This window comes from Phyllobates terribilis, unplaced genomic scaffold (assembly GCF_046119375.1).
Source record: "Phyllobates terribilis strain yellow unplaced genomic scaffold, ASM4611937v1 Scaffold_1__5_contigs__length_1240528914, whole genome shotgun sequence".
Taxonomy (NCBI): domain Eukaryota; kingdom Metazoa; phylum Chordata; class Amphibia; order Anura; family Dendrobatidae; genus Phyllobates; species Phyllobates terribilis.
The window spans coordinates 1,066,765,183-1,066,789,971 of NW_027362761.1; the positions used below are offsets into that span (position 1 = coordinate 1,066,765,183).

General features: G+C 42.1%; 1 protein-coding gene and 1 long non-coding RNA gene across 3 annotated transcripts in view; one reads left to right on the top strand and one right to left on the bottom strand.

Moving 5' to 3' along the window:
• Positions 1 to 24,789, bottom strand: part of CRACD (capping protein inhibiting regulator of actin dynamics) — a 190,259-nt gene that overhangs the window by 104,136 nt on the left and 61,334 nt on the right. The window contains exon 2 of the mRNA XM_073645446.1: positions 22,831 to 22,949. Coding sequence (XP_073501547.1) covers positions 22,831 to 22,915 — 85 coding nt within the window. The 5' untranslated portion in view covers positions 22,916 to 22,949. The remainder of the gene's footprint in view (positions 1 to 22,830; positions 22,950 to 24,789) is intronic.
• Positions 1 to 24,789, top strand: part of LOC141159328 (uncharacterized) — a 75,942-nt gene that overhangs the window by 37,620 nt on the left and 13,533 nt on the right. The gene's annotated exons all lie outside the window — the stretch shown is intronic.

Consider the following 24,789-nt stretch of genomic DNA (forward strand, 5'->3'; position numbering starts at 1 on the left):
GCTACAGCGCTGATGTCGGCGGCAGCTGGAGAGAGCCGCGATCGTTACGGGGTCTGTGCCTGCGGGCCACAAGAAGCAGCCGGAGGGGCCGCATGCGGCCCGCGGGCCGCGTGTTTGAGACCCCTGGTCTAAAGTAACATTTTTGTGAAAAAAAGTTAAATGTTCATTGTTTTCTTCCACATTCCAAAAATTCCCGTGAAACACCTGAAGGGTTAATAAACTTCTTGAATGTGGTTTTGAGCACCTTGAGGGGTGCAGTTTTTAGAATGGTGTCACTTTTGGGTATTTTCTGTCATAAAGGCCCCTCAAAGTCACTTCAAATAAGATGTGGTCCCTAAAAAAATGTTTTTTTAAATTTTGTTGGAAAAATGAGAAATCGCTGGTCAACTTTTAACCCTTAGAACTTCCTAACAAAAAAAAATTTTGGTTCCAAAATTATGCTGATGTAAAGTAGACATGTGGGAAATGTTATTTATTAACTATTTTGTGTGACATATCTCTCTGATTTAAGTGCATGAAACTTCAAAGTTTGAAAATTGCAAAATGTTCAAAATTTTCGCCAAATTTCCAATTTTTTCACAAATAAACGCAAGTGATATCGAAGAAATTTTACCACTACCATGAAGTACAATATGTCACGAAAAAAACAATCTCAGAATCAGGGGAATCCGTTGAAGTGTTCCAGAGTAATTACCTCATAAAGTGACAGTGGTCAGAATTGAAAAAATTGGCCCGGTCACGAAGGCAAAAACAGGCTCTGGCGCGAAGTGGTTAAGCAATATAGTATTTTAGGTCATTAGGCAACTAGTAGAGCAACAAGCAACACTGTTAAAAAGCAAACATATTACTGGAGTAAAAGCACAACGGCAGTCTTAAAAAGGGTGGAAGACAAAGAATCGGAGTAGCTTTAGACCACACGAGAGAGGGGGAAAATATGTCTAGGTAGCAAATTCTGTAGTCTAATCATCTACAAGAATAATCATAGTGTTCTGGGCTGGATGGAGAATAAAAGAAAAGTGAATGATTAAAATTAGAGAAGTCACCAACTGTGAGTCACTGGATGAAATAGGTATTTACTGGGTACTGACCTCTATAGTCTCTAGAGTGATAATAGTCTGTAGACCAACTGTATAAAACTCTTATCAGACCACTATATGGTGCTCCCTGTATGGTGGCATTCTTGGTCATATTGGTCTTTTCATAGTAATATCGTACACTTGTCCTTGACTGAAAAAGTTGTATGATTAGCTGTTTCTGTGTTCCACTTTTCTAGCTTGTATTGTAAAGAGAAATTGCCACATTTCCCACCCCTCTACACCTGGACTAGTGATCAGCGAGCGTTCTCTTTTAACTCTTTCACCAAGCATGCTCGGGTGCTTGACTAGTATCTTCGGCGTGCTCGTATACTATGTTCGAGTCCCTGCGTCTGCATGATTTACAGCTTTAAAACACATGTGAGGATTCCCTTACAAACACGCAATCCCTGCATGTGTTGAGGCTGTCTTACCAGCTGTAAATCATGCAGACGCAGGGACTCGAACATAATATACAAGCACGCCGAAGATACTCGGTAAGCACCCGAGCATGCTCGGTGAAAGGATTAAACGATCACGCTCGCTCATCACTAATCTGGACCTACTGTGTGACAGAACCCAAAACAAAAAGTTTATGCACAAGTCTTCAAATGGAAAAGGATACATCCAATCTAAGAAGCCCTGCAAGGATGAGTTAGCTAAAATTCAAATCCAGCAATTTAGTAGATTGGGATCAGTCGTAGGAACTTTATAGTCGCCTTCATTTCTTCAAAATGTTTTGTAAGCAGTCACAATAGCAACAAACTCAGCAGTAATTTACATACATCTGTGTTCACTGAGGGTCTATATATCTGATACATAGCGTATATCTATAGGGGATCCGACCACTGTCACCCCTGTTGTTCACTTGTAGATAGCGTCTGCGAAGCTAAACAAGTGTGGCGCCCCTGAGGGTTCAGTCGCCACACAGGTACTGCACCTCACCCAGAGGTGTGGTGTCTCCCTTCTCTCAGGTAAGGAGGGAGTGCTGCACGGAACCCCAAAACCTACATCCAACACTACACTGCTCCAGGCCGGCTGGAGGGGCAAGACACAATGTATGTTTCCTGCTGAGCCCCGTCCCTAGCTGGAGTGGGGGGAACCAAAGGTAGGGGGAACCAGTAGTGGGTGTGGGTGGAGGAAGTAGTAGAGGGAGCACTTTGGTAGGAGTATATATTGAGAAACCATCTTAGATTGTAAGTTCAATCCAGACGTGTTGTGAGGGAGCAGTTCAGAAGAACAGCTCGGGACAGTTCAGAAGAACAGTCCGGGAGCAGAGCCTCATTAGGAGCTCTGCTCCACAAGTAGGGCCTGGTCTGGAGGCCCAGGAGGGGTGCAGGGAGTAGGCTCCATTCTGAGAAGGGATCCTAGGGGGTATGGCGCGTGCAGGACGGCACCCGTATGCCCTGCATCTGTCAGAGGACAGAGGGATCGTAGCCGCATTCTAATCCCATGAGGGTCAAGCAAGTCTGTGTAACTCTGAGGGACAGGAGGGACTTCAGAGTACCCGAACAAGATTCAGAGTGGGCAGCGCAGGGCAGGAGGGAGAAAGAACCAGTGTGAAGACAGTCAAAATAGGAACATGAGAAAGTGGGCTTCTGCCAGGTATTCCCAAGCTGCCTGAGGAAGGATTGAACCCCTGCCCGGTGAACGTAGCGCAACGTGGGAGGCCTGCATCTGTACAGTGCACCTGTGGACTGCCTTAAGAACTGTGAGTAAAAACTCGGATGACTGCACTGTACTGCCTCCGTCCATTCTTTCATCGGCGCCATTGTTCCCCCTGCACTATAACGCCCAGTACAACCCACGCTCTCATTTCACTGCCCTGAGGCCTGCTCCACCTGTGGGGAGCCGTCCCATCACAAGCTGCCCTAACATCTGCCTCAGAGGACTGTTCCAGCGCTGGTGATCCTCACCAGGCACCACAGGTGGCGTCACAAACTTTCCAAAAATCCCCATATAAAAATACCCCCTTTTTGCACTGACCACCCTGGGTCATGGACTGGGCCAGCCACCGTGATATTCCCCCAGCAGCGACAAGAGGCCCGGCTGCCGAGTAACCCACGGCCCTGGGGGCGCGTCACAAGAGTTGTGTCATTTTGCCTCCTGGCGGCTTCACTTGTCTGCGTGGTCATCCCGTTATAGCAAATGGCCCCCTGGAAAAAGCTGAGCATGTCTTATCATAAGAAGGTAAGGAGATTTATATCCGTAAACCAACGTCAGCGTTTCACCCACGCGCACAGTACGCAGGAGTAGAGCTGACGGCTGTCAGTCACTCGGCTGTATTTTCTGAATGCAGTGACATTTCTTCAGAGTGAATGTTAATGTATTTTCCAATTGTTTATATATTCAGTACAAAGCAAAGTGCAAACACCATTTACCACCGAGATGTATTACACACGTTATGCGGCCCTTTAACACAGTATGCGGAGAAGATGGTTTCATTAACCTATGGCATAATACATCTCACAATTTTGGGACCCCCCCTCCTGCTTTCTTTATTAGTGGAGATACTGTCACAATAGCGCCAATATATTCTACATACTGTAGCAGCACTCTCCGCAGGATTAAGGTCACAGCACACCTCAAACTACCATGAAATTATCCAGCTCATTTGAATAATTCATGTCTGTTCGCTGCGGCGTGAATCACGGCACACACACATTTCAGGCTACAGAGACAGAATCCATTTTTAGCAGATAATGATATTAAAGAAGAATATTAGCTAAAATACTTTAAGGTGCATTAGCATTTCATGAATTGAAGACTAAGCCTGTACAATCCCAGCATTCCCTATGACTAGGTGATGGGTAGGCACAATGTAAGGCTGATATACTAAGAAGATTTAGGGTAGCGTCCCCCGGGGAGGCTGCCAGTGGTGAATGAGTGTAAGAGTTTGTCGTAACATTGAGCTTGTGGCCTCGGCCTTCTAACACACGCGGCAGCCACAGGGTAGGGCCCTATCCTAAATGGACTCTTTGTTAGGAATCGTGGTTCTGTGCTCCCACCTGGAAATGGATCGGGTCTGGTGCTACGCTACTCCGGTCGCAGGCGCCGCCTTGTGCTGACCCTGGAGGTGGAGTTACTATGCGTGCATGGAAACCGTCCCAATCTTATGGAGCATTGCGTTCTGGAGTAGTAGGATGTGTGGGGATGCCGTATATCAAGCGGATTTCACTGCCCGGGGAACATGGGATGCTGTGTTCCCCTGTTGCCACGCAATGCAGGACGCTGCAGTGTCTGGCACTAGGTAGTGGTGAGATTGTGTCCATTCTGCTGTGCAAGTTAGCAGGGAGTGGTTGTCTGGGGATTATTGGGAGGTATTCAATACCTGATCATTTCCTCCAGCATTAGGTGGGCTGTTTAACCCTGTTCCCTGCTCAGTCCTTTGCTGCTTATTGCAGTTCCTATGTGCTGTGGTGGTGCTAGCAGTATTGTTTGCTATATTTTCTGGGTTTTCTTAAGGGTCTTCTCCTTCTCTTTTCTTTCTTCCCAGGGGTTCTTGCAGAGGTACCCACTTGGTTCCTAACTAGGCACCGGCCACGTCACCAGATGCCAGCTGACCGGCTACAGTGGGCCTGGGAAGGGCTCTGCCAAAGTCCCCCTTCCATTTACTAGGAGCCTGATGAAGAATATCCTGGCACCTCAAGGGCTCGCCTAGCTTGGCAGCTTGCGCCAAGTGCGTCTGTGGCTGCGCCTTTGCTGGTTTGGTGCCAGTCTTGCTGGGTCTTTCTGCATTAGTGCATAACCCTCTTGCTCTAATTTTTAATAAATCATTTCAGATATCAATAGTGATGATAATCTGCCTGGAGAGAGGCGTGAGGGAATCTGGCACCCTATAAAGACTAGCAAAGTTGCACTCTGTAATGCTATAGCATGCAAACAGCATGAAATTGGAATTGCATTACTGCTCTAGAAAATAGGAAAAAATGAAGATACTTAGCGCATAAATTAGCCAATTCATTTAGCCCAGGAGAGGAAACACATTAGGTTAGGTTCCCAGCAAAGAGGATCGCCTTCTCATGACTGCTAGGCACACAAGCATTAGCCAATTTATGTGCTAAGTATCTTTGCTTTTTATATTTTCTACAGCAGTAATGCAGTTCCTTTTTAATATATTTCATGTTGACATTCTATAGCGTTACAGAGTGCAACTTTATTTGTTAGTTATATATGGAGATGGCTATCTCCATGCACCTGTTCACACCTGGTTTCTGTTTGAAAGTGACGGTCAGTCTTTTGATATTTGTATACCCTATAAAGACTTAAGGACAAGAAAACCTCTTCTTTTACATTTTGGACTTTCTATTAAAGCCGATCCATGACTGACATATTGATGACCAATCCTACACTTGGCACCCACATCATTCAGCTCCAGCCTTATGAAAATAGTAATATATGGACTTTGAACAGCACAGCTCCGTACATTGTGTAATGGGAGTTGTTAATTACTGCAGCTCAGCTCCCATGTACTTTAATAGGAGTACTTTAATAGGAGCTGTGCTACGGTACCCATGGAACGGCCACCTCACAGTGTATGGAGTTGTGCTGTTTTATACTCTTTACATCTGGCCAGAGCTCATAACAACTGAACAGTGGGGTGGTGGGTGTCAGACTCCCACCAATCTGATATTAATGACCTATCAGGACCCCTTTAATATGCACCTAGAGTTGTCAATTCCTTGTGATTGTTCTGCAGACCAATCAGAAACTATTCTTTAAAGGGGTTGTCCGATCTTAAGCTTACAAGTCTGCAGTCACTCTATGTGACTGCAGACTTATGAATCTGCACATCGTGTGCACTGCCGGCTGTGAGGATACTCCGGTGACAGCAGTCATGGGACCACAAGTATGCGATATGCACACTCCCAGCCAAATTCCAACTAGATGGGCACGGCCTCCCTGAATGCAAGTGTATTGAGCTAGGCCAGAACCAGTCTAGTCGTAATGTGGCCGGGATTATGCATATTGCATACTTGCGGTCACATGACTGCTGCTCCCGGCGCTGACACTGAAGAATCCTCACAGCACACAGTGCGCGTGATGTGAGGATTCACTCGTCTACTGGCACACAGAGTGACTGCAGGCTTGTAGTTTAAGACCGGACAACCCCTTTAAGGGTATGCTCACACCGGACAGATTTGTTGCAGAATTTCTGCGACTGTCCCTTTCATGTAAATGGGGCTTACAAAAATCCATGCACATGCTACAGAAACAACCCAAGTCACATGAAAAGAATGACTTTTTCAGTCACAGAAAGCAATGCAGGAAATCTACCATGTGTCAGCATATCTTATTAGTGGATGCAAAGGTGGAACGTAACTCAAATACTATATGTAGTTGGGCTGCATGGGCAGCATTTTATCCAGACAGGAAATCTGGTGCATATCTAGGAATCAGTACTGTTAGGCTATGTGCCCACGTTGCATTTATGCAGCAGAAAATTTCTGCTGCATAAATGCAAGTTCTCTCCCGGAAAAACGCATGCGGAATTCCGCACGCGTTTATCGCGCATTTTTCGCGCGTTTATCACGCGTTTTCCACATGCGGAATTGCCTTGCGTTTTTTATGCATTGGACAAAGGCAATTCCGCTTGCGGAAACGCAAAATTAAATGACATGCTGCGGATTTTTGAACGCGGCATAAACGCTGCGGAAAAATCTGCAGCATGTGCATAGAACTTGCGGAATCCCATTGGGGACCATGGGGTGCGGATATACATGCGTTTTTCAAGCGTTTACGCTGCGGAAATTCCGCAGCATATACGCTTGAAAAATGCTACGTGGGCACACAGCCTAACTGTGATTTTGTGAAATCTCAACCCCTCGCTGCCCAGGAAATCTGCAGCATGTGAATATATGTTGTGGATTTTCAGTACGGATTACGCTTTGCAATGCAAATGTACAAATCTACACAACCTGTATGATTTGGTGTGGATTTTCCTGCTGTGAATTTTGCTGCAGAATTTCCTTTCCAGGTCAGTTCCTCTTTTGTTATCAGTGTATACTTTGTACCATGGACATAACTGTATGCCATCAAGAACATGCAGATACATTTTTCTCAAGTAAGGACTTCGGGAAAGTTCCCTGTTTTGTCCTATTGGAATTCAATCCCATTATTGGCACAAAGTGTTCAGGCAGACCTGTGTTACTACCATCTGAATACACCCAAAGGGTGGAAGATATTTTATTTTTAGTAGTGTGGAGTAGTCTATTTGAGATATATAATTAGATTATTTTAAAGGGGTTGTCTGAGCTATTGATAACCTCAATACTAGATCAGTTGGTGGCCGACACCTGGCACCTCCACAGATCCGCTGTTATTAGCGCCAACAGTGGCCAGATGTAAAGATGTACTGAGTTGAACAGCATGTGTGTAGTTGTCGATGCTGAGAACTTCAGCTCAGCTTCTATTCTATTCAATAGGAGAGGTCCCAAAATCTGTTGTCAGTAATTTCTTCATGCATATTTATAGTGGTCGGAGATTTGTTTTTTTCCGCACAGAGCCTCAAATTCTCAGCAGAGACATAGAGCCAAAAGGAATCTGTCAGAAGGATTTAATCCCCCAAACTATTTATATGTGCATGTAGCTCTTTCAAAGACAAGTCCAGCTATACTTTTATATGGCCAGCCCGTTCTTCCATTACTGGGAAATCAGTGTTTTAATTAATATGCAAATGAGGCTGAAAAACTATTTGTATATCTGACGCCTCTGTCACTCCAGCTCTATTCCCCATCCTGCATCACTTTCTCCTGCATGACTGACAGCTTCTTTGCTGTGTGACTTCAGGCAAAGGATCCATCAGTCAAGCAGGAGGAGACAGTGCTGGACGAGGAATAGAGCTGGAGTGACAGAGGCTTCCGATATACAAATAGTTATTCAGCCTCATTTGCATATTAATTAAAACGCTAATTTCTCAGTAACAGAAGAACGGACTGGCCATATAAAGGTTTTGCTGGATTTGTCTTTGAAAGAGCTACATGCACATATAAATAGTTTGGGGGATGAAATCCTGCTGACAGATTCCTTTAAGGACTTTTCCAGAATTGCAAAAAAATGCCCAAGGGGAAAAAAACGACAACAACATTTTCTCCCTTTGGGCAATTTTTTTTTTAACCTCACATAAAATATACTGACTTCCTAAAGTGGTGGCTTCAGGTAGCCAACATGTTATCTTTTAAAGTGTTGGTCATGCAAGGGATTCGGAGCTCTTGTTTGAGAAAAAAAATAGGTGACGGTTATAAAGATCTCAGTGCATAATTTAGATAAAAAATGAGTGGGAATTCACTTTAAGGCCACAGCTGAAAGTTTTTATTATTGTGCACTCTATATTAGGTTTTAGATTCAACTTTTGTCAACCTTGGATATGGATAGTTTATCTGAAGGGCATAACTGTCTAGAGCAAATCATTATGAAGACAGGTTATATACAAGATAAGGCTTTCTCCTGCTCATAATACATGTATATTATTTTTACCTCTCTTGTTGTTTCTTGGCTCTTTTCTCCTCTTTCCCCACTTCCCTCATTACTTCTGTTCACATCTAGTATACGTCCACATCAAATCTGTGACTTTTCTTGTACATGATGGAAACACATCATATAAAGTTGGTTTCAAACAAAAGAGAGATAATTCTTGTTTAATACCTATTGTTTTTGAAATCTAGTATATTTTTGTATTTCTATATTTCTTTTGTCTTTATATTATTTAGTCACTGGTATAGTAATTCTCAATTCATTTAGCCATTGTGTTTGAACCTATTATTCTCTCTACTTGTATTCCCATCCTTTATTTCCCACACTTTTTACTTATTCTTGCATGTATAAACTAAATAGTCTTTTCGTAATTTTAATGTAGTTTTCTAAGTATATGGCTTCCAGATCAGACTATATTCTATATCCTTTAGGCTATGTTCACACATTGCGTTTTTTTCAGCGTTTTTTTTTATGCCTTTTTTATGCAAATTTTCTGCTGCATTTTACAGTACCAGCAAAAGACTATGAAATTCCAGAAATCTCATGCACACACCTTGGTTTTTGCTTGATCAGTATTTTGTGCTTTGCATGTTTTTTTGCAGAATAGAGCATGTCACTTCTTTCAATGTTTTTTCAGTGTTTTTCACCCATTGGAACTAATTGGTGCTGAAAATATGCCTAGTCACACATAGCTATCAGGTTTTGCTGCATTTTTGGTGGAAAAAAGCAAGTAGAGCAGTATGTGAAACTCATTTATTTTTGTGATTTTACCATCTTGTCTTGGTCACCTGAAATGGGAGTCTCGATTAGGACAGTTTAATTAAATTAGTGATTCGTAAAACAGTAAACATTGGCTGAGCTAGGTGTGAGATTGAACAATACCTGTGGCCCAGGTAGGTGTAAAATTGAACAGTGACTGAGCAACTCGATAGCAGACCATAATAAATAGTGTCCTACAAACTTAATGCACTGCCAGTGTCTTAGATAAACTATTTATGAACAATTCACCCCCCCCCCACTGTTACATTTGAAATTCTGGTTAATATGGTTTCACATATGTTTTGCATTGGTGACCTGCGTTCATGCTTTTGTAGTGGAAGCAAAGCTGAACTTCGGGATCTTGAAAAATGCACCGAAAACGCACCAAAAAATAAGGAAAAAATCAAGCAAATCCTGAACAAACCTTCCTGGCAAGAGATCAGGTTTTGCTGCAGAAAAAAACTGCTGAAAAAAACGCAATGTGTGAACATAGCCTAAGGCCTTTTTTACATGGGCCGATAATCAGCTGAATGAGCGTTCATATAAATATTCTCTTCCGGTCATCAGCCCTATTAAACATGGCAGTGATCAGCTGATGAATGCGCAAATGCTTGTTTGTCGGCCAATTGCACCTTATATGTGGCCTTAAAGAATAATCACTTTTGGCAGAACAACCCCCCCCCCCTCAAATATGCAAACCGTATGGGGACAAATGTATCTTTAGTCTCTATACGGTTTGTATTGACCCCTTTAAAAAATGCTCTAAAATGAGAACCTATTTACCTACTATATTGTTGATCAGGGCAGAAATCAACTCATGAAAAAGGGCAAATTTTAGCAACAAGTAAATGAATCATCCTACAGACTTAGACCCAGAAAGTTGGTGGGGCCATCTATGTACAGTATACAAACAGACGAGTCGGCGTCAGGATATGTATAGATTATAATGCTCAGGCTCATCTTCCATTAAGTCTATTGCACTGTCTGCTGTACTTCCTACAATTAATAATCCATATACATTGTAAATGTTTCAGGAGTCAGACTATAATAGCCAGGACGACACTTTTTAGTAAGTTAAGAGTGTGTGTATATATACAGAAAGAAATAATAAAATATACATGCGCCCTGCTATTTCTGTATGTCTCTGATGACTATGTTGTGAAGTGCTGTATATATTGTATTAGCTTTTATCTTTATTACCCACTTTCTTTAGGCCTTAATTCTCTTTCAGTTGTTTGGATACATCTGCACATCTAGTTTCTACTCTTTTATGCAGGGGGGGACACAATGTTGGACTGTGGGTAGATTATTAAATGAATAAGATGTTGCCTTTCTCTGTACATAGTGATTCTAGTATATAGTGCCAAGTACTGCTCATATAAGAGGGTGGTGGCCCACCAGAGGATTCTCCTGTTCTCCTGTGGGCCAGTCCCAGCCTGTGGGATATATCATTGGTGTAACCTGTGCAGCCGCAGGGGTAAGGGGGCCATCACCACCTCCAAAGAGGTGGAATTGTGCATTATGATGAGATATTGGACTGCAAAGAGCCCATATATTCTTCTTGCACAGCCGCCTCTTCTGTCTGTGTCTGCTCCTGCTTTTATGACTATTATCTACAATACTGTTGACAGCCAGCCACCTTTGCCATCTGTACAGTTCATTCTCAGCTACTAATATACCAGGAAGGGCATTGAGTTTAAACTGAACTAGTAATGAAGAATCACGTGTTGCAGTGCTTACTATCAGTTTTAAAGGGTTATTCCCTTCCTGATAGATTGAAATTGCCTGATAGTGTTTGTAAAAACAAGCATTTTTGCAATGTACAGCTTTATAAAATCTTGTTGTCTTAGAAACCGACCACCACCGCTGTCTAATTTGTAAACACTACAAAAAAGCTTGCCAGGATTTGGAGGTAAGAGCACACTCCAGAGATCCCAGACAGCTTCAAAACAGTGGTTACACGCTCAATAGAAAAGAGCTTGTGAACACTGTGCATATTCAGCTGTCCAGCAGCAGTGGTCGGTCTCCAAAGCAACGAGCTGTAAACAAAAGAAGAAAACTGATAATATTTCAAGAACAGCTGAAAATTTCAAGCAGCAGTAAATTGCAAAATTTATAAGCACTATCTGATAATACCTATTTCTGAGAAGGGGAATAACCCTTTAACTTTGTCATATTGTTAGCACAGTCCTCGTTTTTGAGCTTCAGCAGTACAGACACTCTTGTAACTGGCAGTCCATCTCCAGCAGCAGACAGGGTGTGCTGCGCTGTCTCCTCTACATCTATATCCAGCAGGGACGCTGCAGCAAAACTCATTGATTATACAGTAAGAGCATCACAGCGAGGCTTTCTCCTGGCTTTGAATGCTGCAGTGTGCACAGGGCTCTGTCTGCTGGTCCTGGGGCTTCTCTCCCAGCTGTAGGAGTGTGTGGCTTGAGTTTCTGTGCTCTTGGGATGCAAAAAGAATCTCTGCTGTACAACTAAATGGCAAAGTTATGGTAAGTTCACACTAGTATTCGGAATCCATAATGGATCTAGTTAAAAATGCAAACAGAGAGGTTACAGAAACAGATCCCAAAAGTTCCGTTTTCGTTCTATTTTGAACTTATCCATTTTTACTAGAGGTGTCTCTGAATATCCCTGTTTTTATGTACAGTAGCCAAGCATAATGGATGGCCATCTGTTCTGATCTGTTTAGTTTCCCATAAGGGAGGGGTGTGGGTGCAGACACAGTATGGGGAGCGAGTAGGGAGAAATTTGAGGACAGTATGGGGAGCAAGGGGATACATTTGTATGGGGAGCAAAGTGGTGGAATGGGTGCTGACACAGTATGGGGCTTGAGGGGGAATGTATGTGAAAATGAGTATGGGGAGCGAGGAGGAGATGGGTGCATACACAGTATGGAGAGCAAGGGGGGATGAGTGCGGAAACTATGGGGAGTGGAGGGATATGTGTCAGGAGGCTATTGAGGGTAATAATGTGAGGAGACACTATGGGATGAAAAAAATGTGAGTGGGCACAGACTAGAGACTGGGTAGTGTGGGGGAGCAAGTATGGAGAGGGGGCAGCAGTGTGGGGCCACAGCAAGGAGGGGACAATATGCCAAGGAGGGGGAGTGTGATGAGGGAGCACAGTGTAGAGACTGGGCAGTATAGAGGGATACAGTGTGAGAGCACAGTGGGGGCCAGTATGGAAAGATACTGAAGAAGATGGAAGTCTGCAGAGACGAGCTGTAGCTGTGAAAAGTCATCATGGCACCTGGACAAGATGAAGAAAAAAGAGAGAAATGACTCCAATCAGAGACAACATCATCTATAAGGCGCCTGGATGTAAATGTTTATTTGTGATGCTGACTAAATCTCATCAGTACTGTGGTTCCTGTATGGTCCGCAGTCTGATGATGACTGATAGCAACAGCTTCCAGTATTTCCTTACCATTGTTAAGGACGTGATGGAAGTTGTAGGTTCATGCAATACTAATGTATATGGGTCTAATGGTGGTTCTGGTGCTGAATTCATGTACTGATGTATTGATGGTGGTTCTAGTGATGTATTTATGTACTGATGGTGGTTTTGGTGATGTATTCCTGTATTGATAGTGGTCCTGGTGATGTATTCCTGTACTGATGGTGGTTCTTGTGATGTATTCCTGTAATGATGAGGATTTTGATGCTGTGTTTCTGTGCTGATGGGGGTTATGTATTTTGTATGTTGCATTTTTGTACTGCTGGTGATTCTGATGATTAATTTCTGTACTGCTGGTGTTTCTGGTTATGTATTTCTGTACTGATGAGGGTTGTGATGATGTGTTTCTGTACTGATAGGGATTCTAGTGATGTATTTCTGTACTGCGGGGGTTCTCGTGATGGACTCTTGTGCTGTTATTGGTTCTGATCCTGTACACATGTAACGATCCATGACTTGTAAGATTACGTGATACAGTACATGGCTATGTTAGTAAAGTTTGTGCTGTCTCACAAGTTAAGGGTCACTATGTTTTTATTTATGTTTGGAGCATTAAAGGGGTTGTCCAAGTTTGTGATGAGTCATTCTATGTGACTGCAGGCTTTTGCATTCTCACAGCACGCACTGCACGCAGTTTGGAATCTCTGGTTCTGACGGTGAGAGTGGGAGGTCACGAAACCGCAAATATGTGCTTTTCATACATGCGGTCACGTGCCGTCAAGACATGTGTGGCCTTACTCAATGAAAATGAATTGAGTGAGGCCGGACACACCTAGTTGGAAATGGCCAGAAGTATACAAATCACATTTCTGAGCTCACATGAATGTCCACTCTTGCCACTGGCAAGGGTGAGTCCTAAAAGTGTGCAGTGAAAGCGCTGTGAGAAATCAGGAGCCTGCAGTCACATAGAGTGCTTTACATATAAGAAAAACATGGATTCCTCTGGAATAAGACATTCGATCGCAGATATCAATGTATCATTTTATTCAGCTTCCTATGACCTATATGCCCATATAGAGGCTTAGAATGGTTGATCCTACTGACAGATTCCCTTAAGTTCTGTTTTGTTTGTTTTTTTAATTATCCAAAGGATAGCAAATTGAATGGATGCAAATGGTTGACATTTTATAAAATTACAAATTGGTTCAGTTATACTGTAAGACCAATCAAAATGGGTCCCATAACTAAGCTTTTTATTTCTGCTCTTCTGACAGATCGGAACAACAGAAATAAAAAAGCTAGTGTGAACACAAACTAAAAGTGATTATACCACATTGTAGTATCAGCTCTCCTATCACTTCTCATCCAGCTACTTCTGTTTTGTTAGGGGCGAGTCAGATCTTCTCTGATAGATACATCCAGGCAGTGGCTCAGCAGTGACATTATTGGGCCACTGGACTGAACATGTGCATCTTTATGCTGCTATATATACAAACTATAGCAGCAATGGTGGCATAGGATTCTCTCTGATCGTAATAGCCAGCTATGGTAAGTGAGGTTTCCACAATCAAGTGCACCGTGAACATCCTAGATACCTGAAAGGTGTCCAGAAGTCTCTGTCACCAGATAGAGACCATGATTTCAGCGATGTCACTTATTGCGCTGCTTACTACAGTTTTAATAAAATCACTGTTTTATCGGCAGGAGATTATCATTAGATAACTAGTAAACCTGCTGCAATGTAGTCATCCGCATTCATGAGTGCTTTATAACCCTGTCCCCACCACTGATTGGCAGTTTTCTGCCTATGCACAGTGTACACAGAAATCTGCCAATCAGTGGTGTGGGCGGGGTTATACAGAGCTCAGCATTCAGAGGACTGGTAGATTTACAGCAGATAAAACAGGGATTTTATCAAAACTGCAGCAAGCAGTCCAGTGAGTGACACATCAGGGGAATCAGGGTCTCTGCCCCTACATTATGCTGCTCTCAGATGGGGTAGCAAAAACCTGGTAACAGATTCTCTTTAAGAGGTATTGCGCATGTTCCAGCTACACTAGGAAAGAGGTAGGAGGAACTGCGCAAGAGCGGTCACTGCATCTAGAATGAAAACTAGCTGCAATATGGAAAGTGTTGGAAGGAAAGTATTGCATCCTGATATTCATGTTTTATAACGGTAGGTGCACTTAATTAAGAGACCTGATTTTGGTATTTTACCATTGCAGTTCAGATTTTGAGGTGATCCAAGGGTGAAAGCTGTAAAACTAGTGGATGGACTAGAGACTGGTACATCATGGACACCAGCGAGCTAGAGATGGGCTAGTGTTGGCAGATCTGGAGCGTGCACCATGTTGTTCTGTTTTTCCTTGTGATACTAGTATGTTATAGGGTTATCAGCCATACATTCGGTTGTGCTTGTACTTCAGATTGATATATTTTACACTTTATATGAAGAAAGCTCTCAGGCTGACCTTCACCAAAGGTACAAATCATTCATGATATGATGCCTCTGCACGTGGGCTAATTATCATGGATTCTGTCTCTAATTTGCAGCCCAAAAGCCTTGGGAGATTTTACCTGAAATCTTAGCACTCAGCAATTCCTCCTGATTATCTTGTATTGCTTCTATTTCATCTGCCATGTTTTTCCTAGGGATTACTGAAATAAAAATGTAAAATTGCACATACATACAGTATATGGTGTAAAATATAAGATTAAACCTCACTAAAAAAAGCAAACATTACACAGGCGCAGATAGATACGGCCGGTCACAGTGGGATGACCATCACTGTGGCCCTTCTAGTGCAGGCGGTGGCCGAAGAGACGGTTCTGCCTTGTCTCCACCATCGGCCTGCTGGAAGGAGGAACATGTCTGCTGTACCACTTGCAGGGCAAAGCGAAAGGGCAGTACACTACTTGTTTTTTTGTCTCAAGAAATCTGTATTTAGTCACAATTCCTACATCTGGAATATCTACAATGTTGCATTAAAAGATGAACAGAAAACTACTGTAAAAAACTCCAGATGCAACCCAGGGAATGGGCCACATCCCCACACCGCACACAGGACAAACCTGCCTACCTTACAGTATGGTACCTACCAGCCATATGAAATTGCTACATTACTTATACAGTTATTCTGAAAAAAAAGGCACCTCCTTGAATCAGAGCGAACATCACCTTCAGATTTCTCTGATTTACCAATTTCTATGAGAGTGCCACATTTCGGCTTCCTATAGCCACAATTGCTGTGATCCAAGATGGCAGCAGGACTAACCAATCCTCACTCCTACCAGCAGCGCCCAGCACCAAGCAAGCACTAGCTTAATTCAGAGTAAGACAGTCCGCTTACTGAAGTAGGAATGGAGAGTGCAACAGTAGAATGTAATGATTATACTGAGCAGTTTTTCATCTCAGCTGCTGCCTATGCAGAGCGCAACAGCATGACAAAGTCATCTCAACTGCTGGGCTGTTGCATGGGCAGCGACAGAGATACTGTATGGTAAGCTGTGAAGCTCCTTGTGAGAAAAGACTAAGGGCATGATTGATCAATATGTCTGCACCAGAACTCTGGGGTAAAATACTTGTGCAATTTGTCTCTTCAGGGAGGAAGAGGACTAGAACTCAAGTGCCATCTATAGGAAGTATGGTAGCAATCGTAAAAGCCTCTTCAACGAGGCTTGTCACATGACTTAGAGTAAAAGCCAGAACCAGAATCTCAATTTGCAGACACTCGCGGTACTGCCCCTCATCAGTGCATAATGTGAGATCTGGTTTGGCTAGGTGAGAGGCGTCTAACCGGAATCCAAGGGGTAACGTTCTCCTTGTGGAGAGTGACATGTTATACATGTCAAGGTGAGGAGACTTTTAAGCTGCAATGCTCCTCTGGGAAAAATGCAAATTGTCTCTTCAGAGAGGAAGAGGACTAGAACTCTAGTGCCACCTACTGGAAGTAGCAATCTTAAAAGTCAATATCACCTCTCCAACAAGCCTTGTCACATGACTTACAATAAAAACCAGAACCAGAATCTCAATTTGCAGTCACTGTGTTTCGGGTACTGCCCCTCATCAGTGCAAAGTGTGAGATTTGGTTTGGCTAGGTGAGAGGCGTCAGACCAGGATCCAAGGGGAAACGTTTCTCCTCGTGGAGAGTGACATGTTAAGCATGTCAAGGTGAGGAAACTATTAAGCCGCAATGCTCCTCTGGGAAATAGGCAGATTGTCTCTTCAGAATGGAAGAGGACTAGAACCCAAGTGCCACCTACTGGATGTAGCAATCCTAAAAGTCAATATCACCTCTCCAAAGGGCAATTTTTTATGTTTTTACATCAGTCCTGGGCAGCTCTTCCAAAATGAGTGGAGATAGGTTGGGATGGGGCTTGACAATGCTCGTCCTGAAAAAAAAACATCAAAATTTATACCACCTTAGTTGTGTAAATGACTCCAGAAATGTACACCGGTCCCTCGTTGGAGTAATATTTCTGGTGGAGACGCACGGCTTTGTAATTCATTAAGAGGTATGCGCCTCTTAATGAATTCGGTGCATCTTACCTCAGCACAATCTTAATGAATCCGGCCCTAAAAGTGAAGATAGTAGACAGTATTCAAGGGGGCAACGGGCACACTGGGGTACTGGGGTAGGCAGTGACACTATACTCAATCGGGGGAAATAAACTCCGGGCACACTGAGAATTCATAGGCAGAGAAGCCATTGATTGCTGTGCTTGTATATCACAGATGATTAATAATGTGCGTAGCGAGGTGTCGGGCTGTGGCGGAGCCAACATTCCATGTTTATGTTCCGCTTATAGGAACAGACAAATGTAATTCATGAGCATAAAGTATCCGTAGCATTAACGATGCACAAAAGCACAGGGGCCCCACTGATTGTGATGGGGTCGGTCAGGGTTTTCTTTCACGTCAATTTTCACAACGGAAAAAAAGTTTTGAATGCAGAACTATTTCTTCGGTTGTAAAATGTGGCATAAAAACGGAACGGAAAAAGACCCCACAGTAATCAATGGGGCCCCCTTCTTACGTATGTATAACTCATGTATAGGGATACGTTTGCGCATGAATTGCATTTGTTCCTTTAAATAGAACAGACATCAGAATGTACGGAAATGTGCCTTAACTTTGATTACATTAATATTTTCTTAAAATACAATACATGTGCTTGGGGAGTAAGTGGTTCAAATAATGGACTGGTGTAAGGGGCTCGGAGTGTTATCACTCCACCGATGAGGGGGCACAAAATACTTGCATTTTAATACATAGTGTTACATGTATCAGTAAATAGAGAGTTTAAGAGTTTGTTTTTTAGTGCTTTCCTTGGTGACTTAGATACAGTTGAAACCAGAAGTTTACATAGACTATATAAAAAGACACAGGCATGTTTTTCTCAATATCTCAATTTGGGCATAATGACCATCGTTACGTTTGGAGGAGAAAGGGAGAAGCTTGGAAGCCTAAGAACACCATCCCAACTGTGAAACACGGGGGTGGCAGCATCATGTTGTGGGGTTGTTTTGCTGCAGGAGGGACTTGTGCACTTCACAAAATAGATGGCATCATGAGAAAAGAAGATTATGTGGCAATACTGAAGCAACATCTCAAGACATCAGCCAGGAAGTTAAAGCTTGGGCAGAAATGCATCTTCGAAATGGACAATGACCCAAAGCATACTGCCAAAATGGTAAGAAAGTGGCTTAAGACTAACAAAGTCAATGTTTTGGAGTGGCCATCACAAAGCCCTGATCTCAATCCTATTGAAAATTTATGGGCAAAGCTGAAAAGGCAGGTGCGAGCAAGGAGACCTACAAACCTGGCTCAGTTACACCAGCTTTGTCAGGAGGAATGGGCTCAAATTCCGACCAACTATTGTGGGAAGGTTGTGGAAGGATATCCCAAACTTTTGACCGAAGTCATTCAGTTTAAGGGCAATGGTACCAAATACTAATGAAATGTATGTAAAGTTTTGACTTTGCAGTAAGTAATAAAAATGCCTTAAAACTTTCTCTCTCATTATTCTGGCATTTGGCAAATATTAAGAATTATGGTAATCCTAATTGACGTAAAACGGGAAAGGTTTATTCTGATTTCATGTCAGATATTGAGAAAAACATGTATATGTGTCTTTTTATATAGTGTATGTAAACTTCTGGTTTCAACTGTAAGCCTTTTTCTAACGTTCTAATGTATGGACAGATTTGTTTTGGGGAGAGAGGTGAGGTTAATAGGAATATAGGATCAGTAATTTATATAAAAGAGAGGGAGATCCATATGTAAAATCAAACGGGGTCACATGGTTATTGCTGAATTTTACCATTTTACCAACCAGTTTTTTATCTTTGTTTTACTTCTCATACTCTTTCTGGCAAACTTTTTGATAACACTGCAGTTCCTTTAGAACACCTATTTCAAACTCTGGCCCATGGACCAAATCTATCCCGCAGGGTGATTATATTTGGCCTGTGATGCCAGCACCACCACCCCCATTAAACTATATGGAGGGCCATTATACTGTATGGAGGACTATGTGTGGCCCATTATTCTGTATGGAGGACTGTATGAGGTCTATTATTCTGTATGGAGGACTATGTGACGCCCATTATTCTGTATGGAGGACTATGTGGGGCCATTATACTGTATGGAGGACTATGTGGGCCCATTATACTGTATGTAGGACTATGTGGGGCCACTATACTGTATGGAGGACTATGTGAGGCCCATTATACTGTATGGAGCACTATGTGAGGCCCATTATTCTGTATGGAGGACTATGTGGGGCCATTATACTGTATGGAGGACTATGTGGGGCCCATTATTCTGCATGGAGGACTATGTGGGGCCCATTATTCTGTATGGAGGACTATGTGGGGCCCATTATTCTGTATGGAGGACTATGTGGGGCCCATTATTCCGTATGAAGGACTATGTGGGGCCCATTATTCTGTATGGAGGACTATGTGGGGCCCATTATTCCGTATGGAGGACTATGTGGGGCCCATTATTCTGTATGGAGGACTATGTGGGACCCATTATACTGTATGGAGGACTATGTAGGGCCATTATACTGTATGGAGGACTGTGTGGGGCCCATTATTCTGTATGGAGGACTATGTGGGGCCCATTATACTGTATGGAGGACTATGTGGGGCCCATTATTCTGTATGGAGGATTATGTGGGGCCCAATATACTGTAAGGAGGACTATGTGGGGCCCATTATTCTGTATGGAGGACTATGTGGGGTCCATTATACTGTATGGAGGACTATGTGGGGCCCATTATTCTGTATGGAGGACTGTGTGGGGCCCATTATTCTGTATAGAGGACTATGTGGGGCCCATTATACTGTATGGAGGACTATGTGGGGCCCATTATACTGTATGGAGAACTATGTGGGGCCCATTATACTGTATGGAGGACTATGTGGAGCCCATTAATCTGTATGAAGGACTATGTGGGGCCCATTGTTCTGTTTGGAGGACTATGTGGGGCTTACTATGCTGTGTGGAGGCCTGTGTGGGGATCACAGTTGGGTCAACATACTGTGTTGAGGTCCCCATACTTTGCTGGTGGGGTAAAGTAGGGTCATCATACTGTGCGTGTGGAAGAATTCACTGTGGGGGTATCATACCGTGTTTGGGAGGAACTTTTGTTGGCATCATACTTTATTATCTGTATTATTTATTAAATTAGTTTTTCAACCTTTGTGATTACATATTTAAATTAGGCCATTGTTCCATATCCTTTTTACTGCTCTTACATAACATATTATATTATTCCAGTATGCCCCATTTGTGATTATGTGTTTATTTTATTCTAAGATCTATTAATTACAATGTACTTTGTTTGTGGGACAACCCTTTTAAGTTTGTTTCTATATGAAAAGGTTCATCGTTACATTTGATGACAAAACTTCCTCAATTGTAGACTTTTTTTTTAATAAATATCAAGGTTGGCCCCCGACTTTGTCCAAGTTTTTTATTTTGGCCCTCTGTGTATTTGAGTTTGACATCCCTGTTTTAGTGTTTTAGAGATAGGAGTTCTTTAAAGTTCCTTACTACCTAAAGGACACGTGTCCATAACTACCATAGCCTTTATGGAGAGGTTACTTTGGACCGTTCCTAAAGGTGGGAGCCGTACCATCCAAGAATTTATCATTGGAAAATTTCTTCATCTCAATAACTTTATTATTTAATTTGTAAAACTAACATTTTCACCTTAAAGTTAGAAAACTGGTTTTGACATCCAATTCTTAAAAAAAAAAAATTTTTTTTTTTTAAACATTTTAATTTTTTATTTTTGCTACATTCATTCCTGTACCTTATTTTTAAATCCTATTTATTCCCATTTTTGTGCATAAACCAATGCTGACTTCTGATTTTCCTTTTAATTTACATTTTTTTAATTAGTAGGAAGAGACAAAACGACACTGAACAGAGCAGCAATGAGACCGTTACTAAACAATCTGCTTACTTCTTTACACCACCATTGCACAGCAGGAAAAAACACTATTTGCTTCCGAGATCCTATTTCTTAGATTATACCTATTCAGCGCAGGCTTTTAATGTATTTCACTGGACCAGAAAATGGAAAGTGAACAATAAAAGTTTTCCAAGGAGACGGTTTCCCAATTGTACGACCATGTTATTATATGTAGTCGCATGCTATTCTCGTGTTACTGGGGTCATTTACTCACCGTTCCCAGATACGGACAGAAAGATGATTCAGGTAAGTGCTTACCTCTAATGTATGTGTATAAGTCACCTGAGCAGGCAATTTCTACAAGAAGCCTTCACTCATCTTCTGATTATGTACAATAAACAGTGAGTTCCCTCTAGAAATGGATCAATAAACCATTACAGCTATCTCCGGTTCCTCAATCACTTTTCCTACAGTCCTAAGAGACAAATCTTACCTATACAGCAATGAGAAAGTTGAGCTTTGTAAATGACTATGACTAAAATAGAAGTCTGGGGGAATTTTTTAGCAAAATAAAAAAGTATTTTTGGCAGGTAAGTGGGCTTTACTATATCCAGTGGTACCTCTCTCCACCATCTTCAGCAGCAAAATTCAGGATCAGGTAATTTAAAGAGGACCTGTATCTAGGTCAGAAGTGGCCAGTTTTTCCTCTTATTTTATTCCCTCTGTTCCACTGACAATTCTGCTTTTTTCTTTTTTTAAATCCACCATATGGTTCCAGAGATATGGTCTTTTTAATTTGGTGATAATTTTTAGGCTCTTTTTTTCAAGGGGCATGGCTTACAAGGTAATTATGCAGCGCAGCCTAAAGACACGCCCCCATAAAATCCAATGGGCCACTCCCCCTTAGTAAAATGAATAAAAATGAGTTGCAGATACAAAGGCTCATATCTCTTGAACCATATGCCGATTTTTAAAAAAAGAAAAAGTAGAATACTTAGGGGATGTAATGGAAATAAAATAAGAGCAAAAACTGGACATTTTGCACCTGGTGGCTGGTCCACTTTAAGTGATCTGCAATGAATTTTCCGTGAGCTCTCTGTCAATCTCCCCTTTTATCATCTAGGCACTTCATCTATGAGTTTATACGAGTCAGGCAGGGCTCCATTCTCTTTAATAGATTAGCAATACTATAGGTTTTCTCAAATAACAGGGTTTGACAAGTTCTGTGCTGCAGAAAATGGAGTGGAAATTCTAAGACATCCTGAAATAAACCTGTTAACCAGCAGTTGGCAATGCTATATCCGGATCCTCACGACCATGGATAATAAAGCACAATGGACAGGAGAAGTCACATATCCAAACACTAAATAGGTCTAAGTGCCATGGGCAAGAGCAGGGAGTGAGTGCAATTCACGAGCAAAAGTAAAGGAGATAGATTTTATCAACCTTAGTGCCAGACCAATATCATATAAAGGTTGGATCTGCTGCTGTGCTTTTGATCAAGTACAAAGCCTACACGATCCCTTACCTTATTTTAATGAAGACATAATGGAACCAATGCTTCAATATGACCACAGCAACAACCAACAGCTCAGTCTCAGTACCAGATGGCCCGAAGACACTGATAATAATCGTCACATTTGTATCTGCCATTCTGCTATCCTGTAATCCCATCATAATCATTTACCTACCGCAGAGTATTGGAAACTTGTCTGAAGCCTTGTAGTTTCCTCTCAATGGCCGCTGGTCAGTGCGGGACACATAGCCTCTGAGCATGGACTGATCCACATCACCTCCCCCTTTAAAAGATCTAGATAAAAACACAGGCGATTAGTCAGTGGTCCTCCTGCTGTATGATTCTCACCATTCAGTAATATATACAACGGAGCTGCATTAGTCATTTCATCAGCGAAAAAAAATACTTATATTATGTAACCAGATTTCAATCATAAATTAATTACATTTCCTAAAAAGATTGAAAAATTATGTTAATCGAATACAGCAACTGACTTTACATTATCTTAAAAAAATATAATTTTCTAATTTGCTACCTGTGTCAAACTTACAAATAAGATAAAGCGATTGCACTGTATGTTGGACAAAACTGACTTTTCAAACCAAGCACAGACGTTTGGGTCACCCTCGCCGTTGTTGAGAAGCTCAGTGCACCTCCGCACCTAATTTCCATCGCTCTCTAGATGGAAAACAAGTAAGTGGGAAGTTGAACTGATTGGCCATGCCAATGATGCACCGAGTGACTGTGCTTGGTTTGAACAGTCAATTTAGGTTGACGGACTTCCTTTAAGGGGCTTGAGATTGGAAAAATCTGCATTTTTTTTTCCAGAAACAATGTCACTATTATTCATGGGCTGGGTTTGGTGCTTCAGCTCTACATATATACTGTACAGTACATTAAAGGACCTTTAAACCCCATAATAAATAATAAAAGAGGTAAACTGGAGATAACATACATGATTTTCTCCATATTTCTGTAAGATTTCTTGTAGAAATTCTGCAGAGAACACAGAGGTTTATTTTCTGGTCACGTTCCTTTTCAGCTTGTGGATGATGGGACAGTCGTCAAGGTTTAATGATCTTTGTGCCCTACTGCAGACAGTGGGGAGAGGCTCCTGCTGCAGCCAGTTGTCTTACAGTCAGACAAAAGATAGTGAGGAGGATGAGAAAACGGACATAGCTAATTTTTTGGGAAACAGACAAGATTTCTTTATATTTGTCTCAGTTTTTCAATGCATTATACGACAAAATAGTATGAAGGAAACGGAATCCATTAAGAAAGGAAGTGCTGGGTCTGGCATCCTCTTTTTGTACACTTTCGCTGGATATTGATATAATTTCCTTTTGATAAGTTATCAATTTCATATCAGTGGAAGTCCGTTACCCTGCACCCTCCCTGATCAGCTGCAGGCCGCTCTGGCGACCAGATGTAAACATTGAACATAGTTTCACTGCTTGGAGAACCCCTTTAAGGCCACATTCACACATTCAGGATTTGGTTACTATTTTACATCAGTATTTTCAGAGGAAAAGTATGATAGAAACACGTCACCACTTCTGTATTTATCACCCACTCCTGGTTTTGGCTTACAAATACTGACGTAAAATACTAACCAAATACTGAGCGTGTCAACATGGCCTAAGGGGCATACTGACAAATAAAGGCAAATCATTATCTGAGAGACCCAAATAATTTGTTGTAAAAAAAAAAATGCAACATGTGAAACCAATATTTGGATTAACGGTCTCATCGTCTACTAATCTTTAACGGTACTTTCATGAGAAATTTCATTTCAATATATGTTATGCCATCCATTTCCTTTGATAAACTGTACCAAGATATTTGCCTAAATTCACACCATGTTACTTATCCATGTTTGACGTATATGCCGGGAAAATCTGTGGTAATATGTGGTAAAGCACACACAGTTTAGCCATCTTCTAGCAGTGCTATTTGGAGAACACACTTGAGTTGATGCAAATTTATTTGCAGGTCTCAATCCAATTTCTACGACAGTGGTCTGTGGCCGCTGCATGGGATAGGGAGCACCGCCTCTTAGCTTTTGATGTTCGTGGCACTTGTTTTGATTAGTTAGCCTGGCGCGAAGTCACATGGGCGTCACGCCGCAACAATG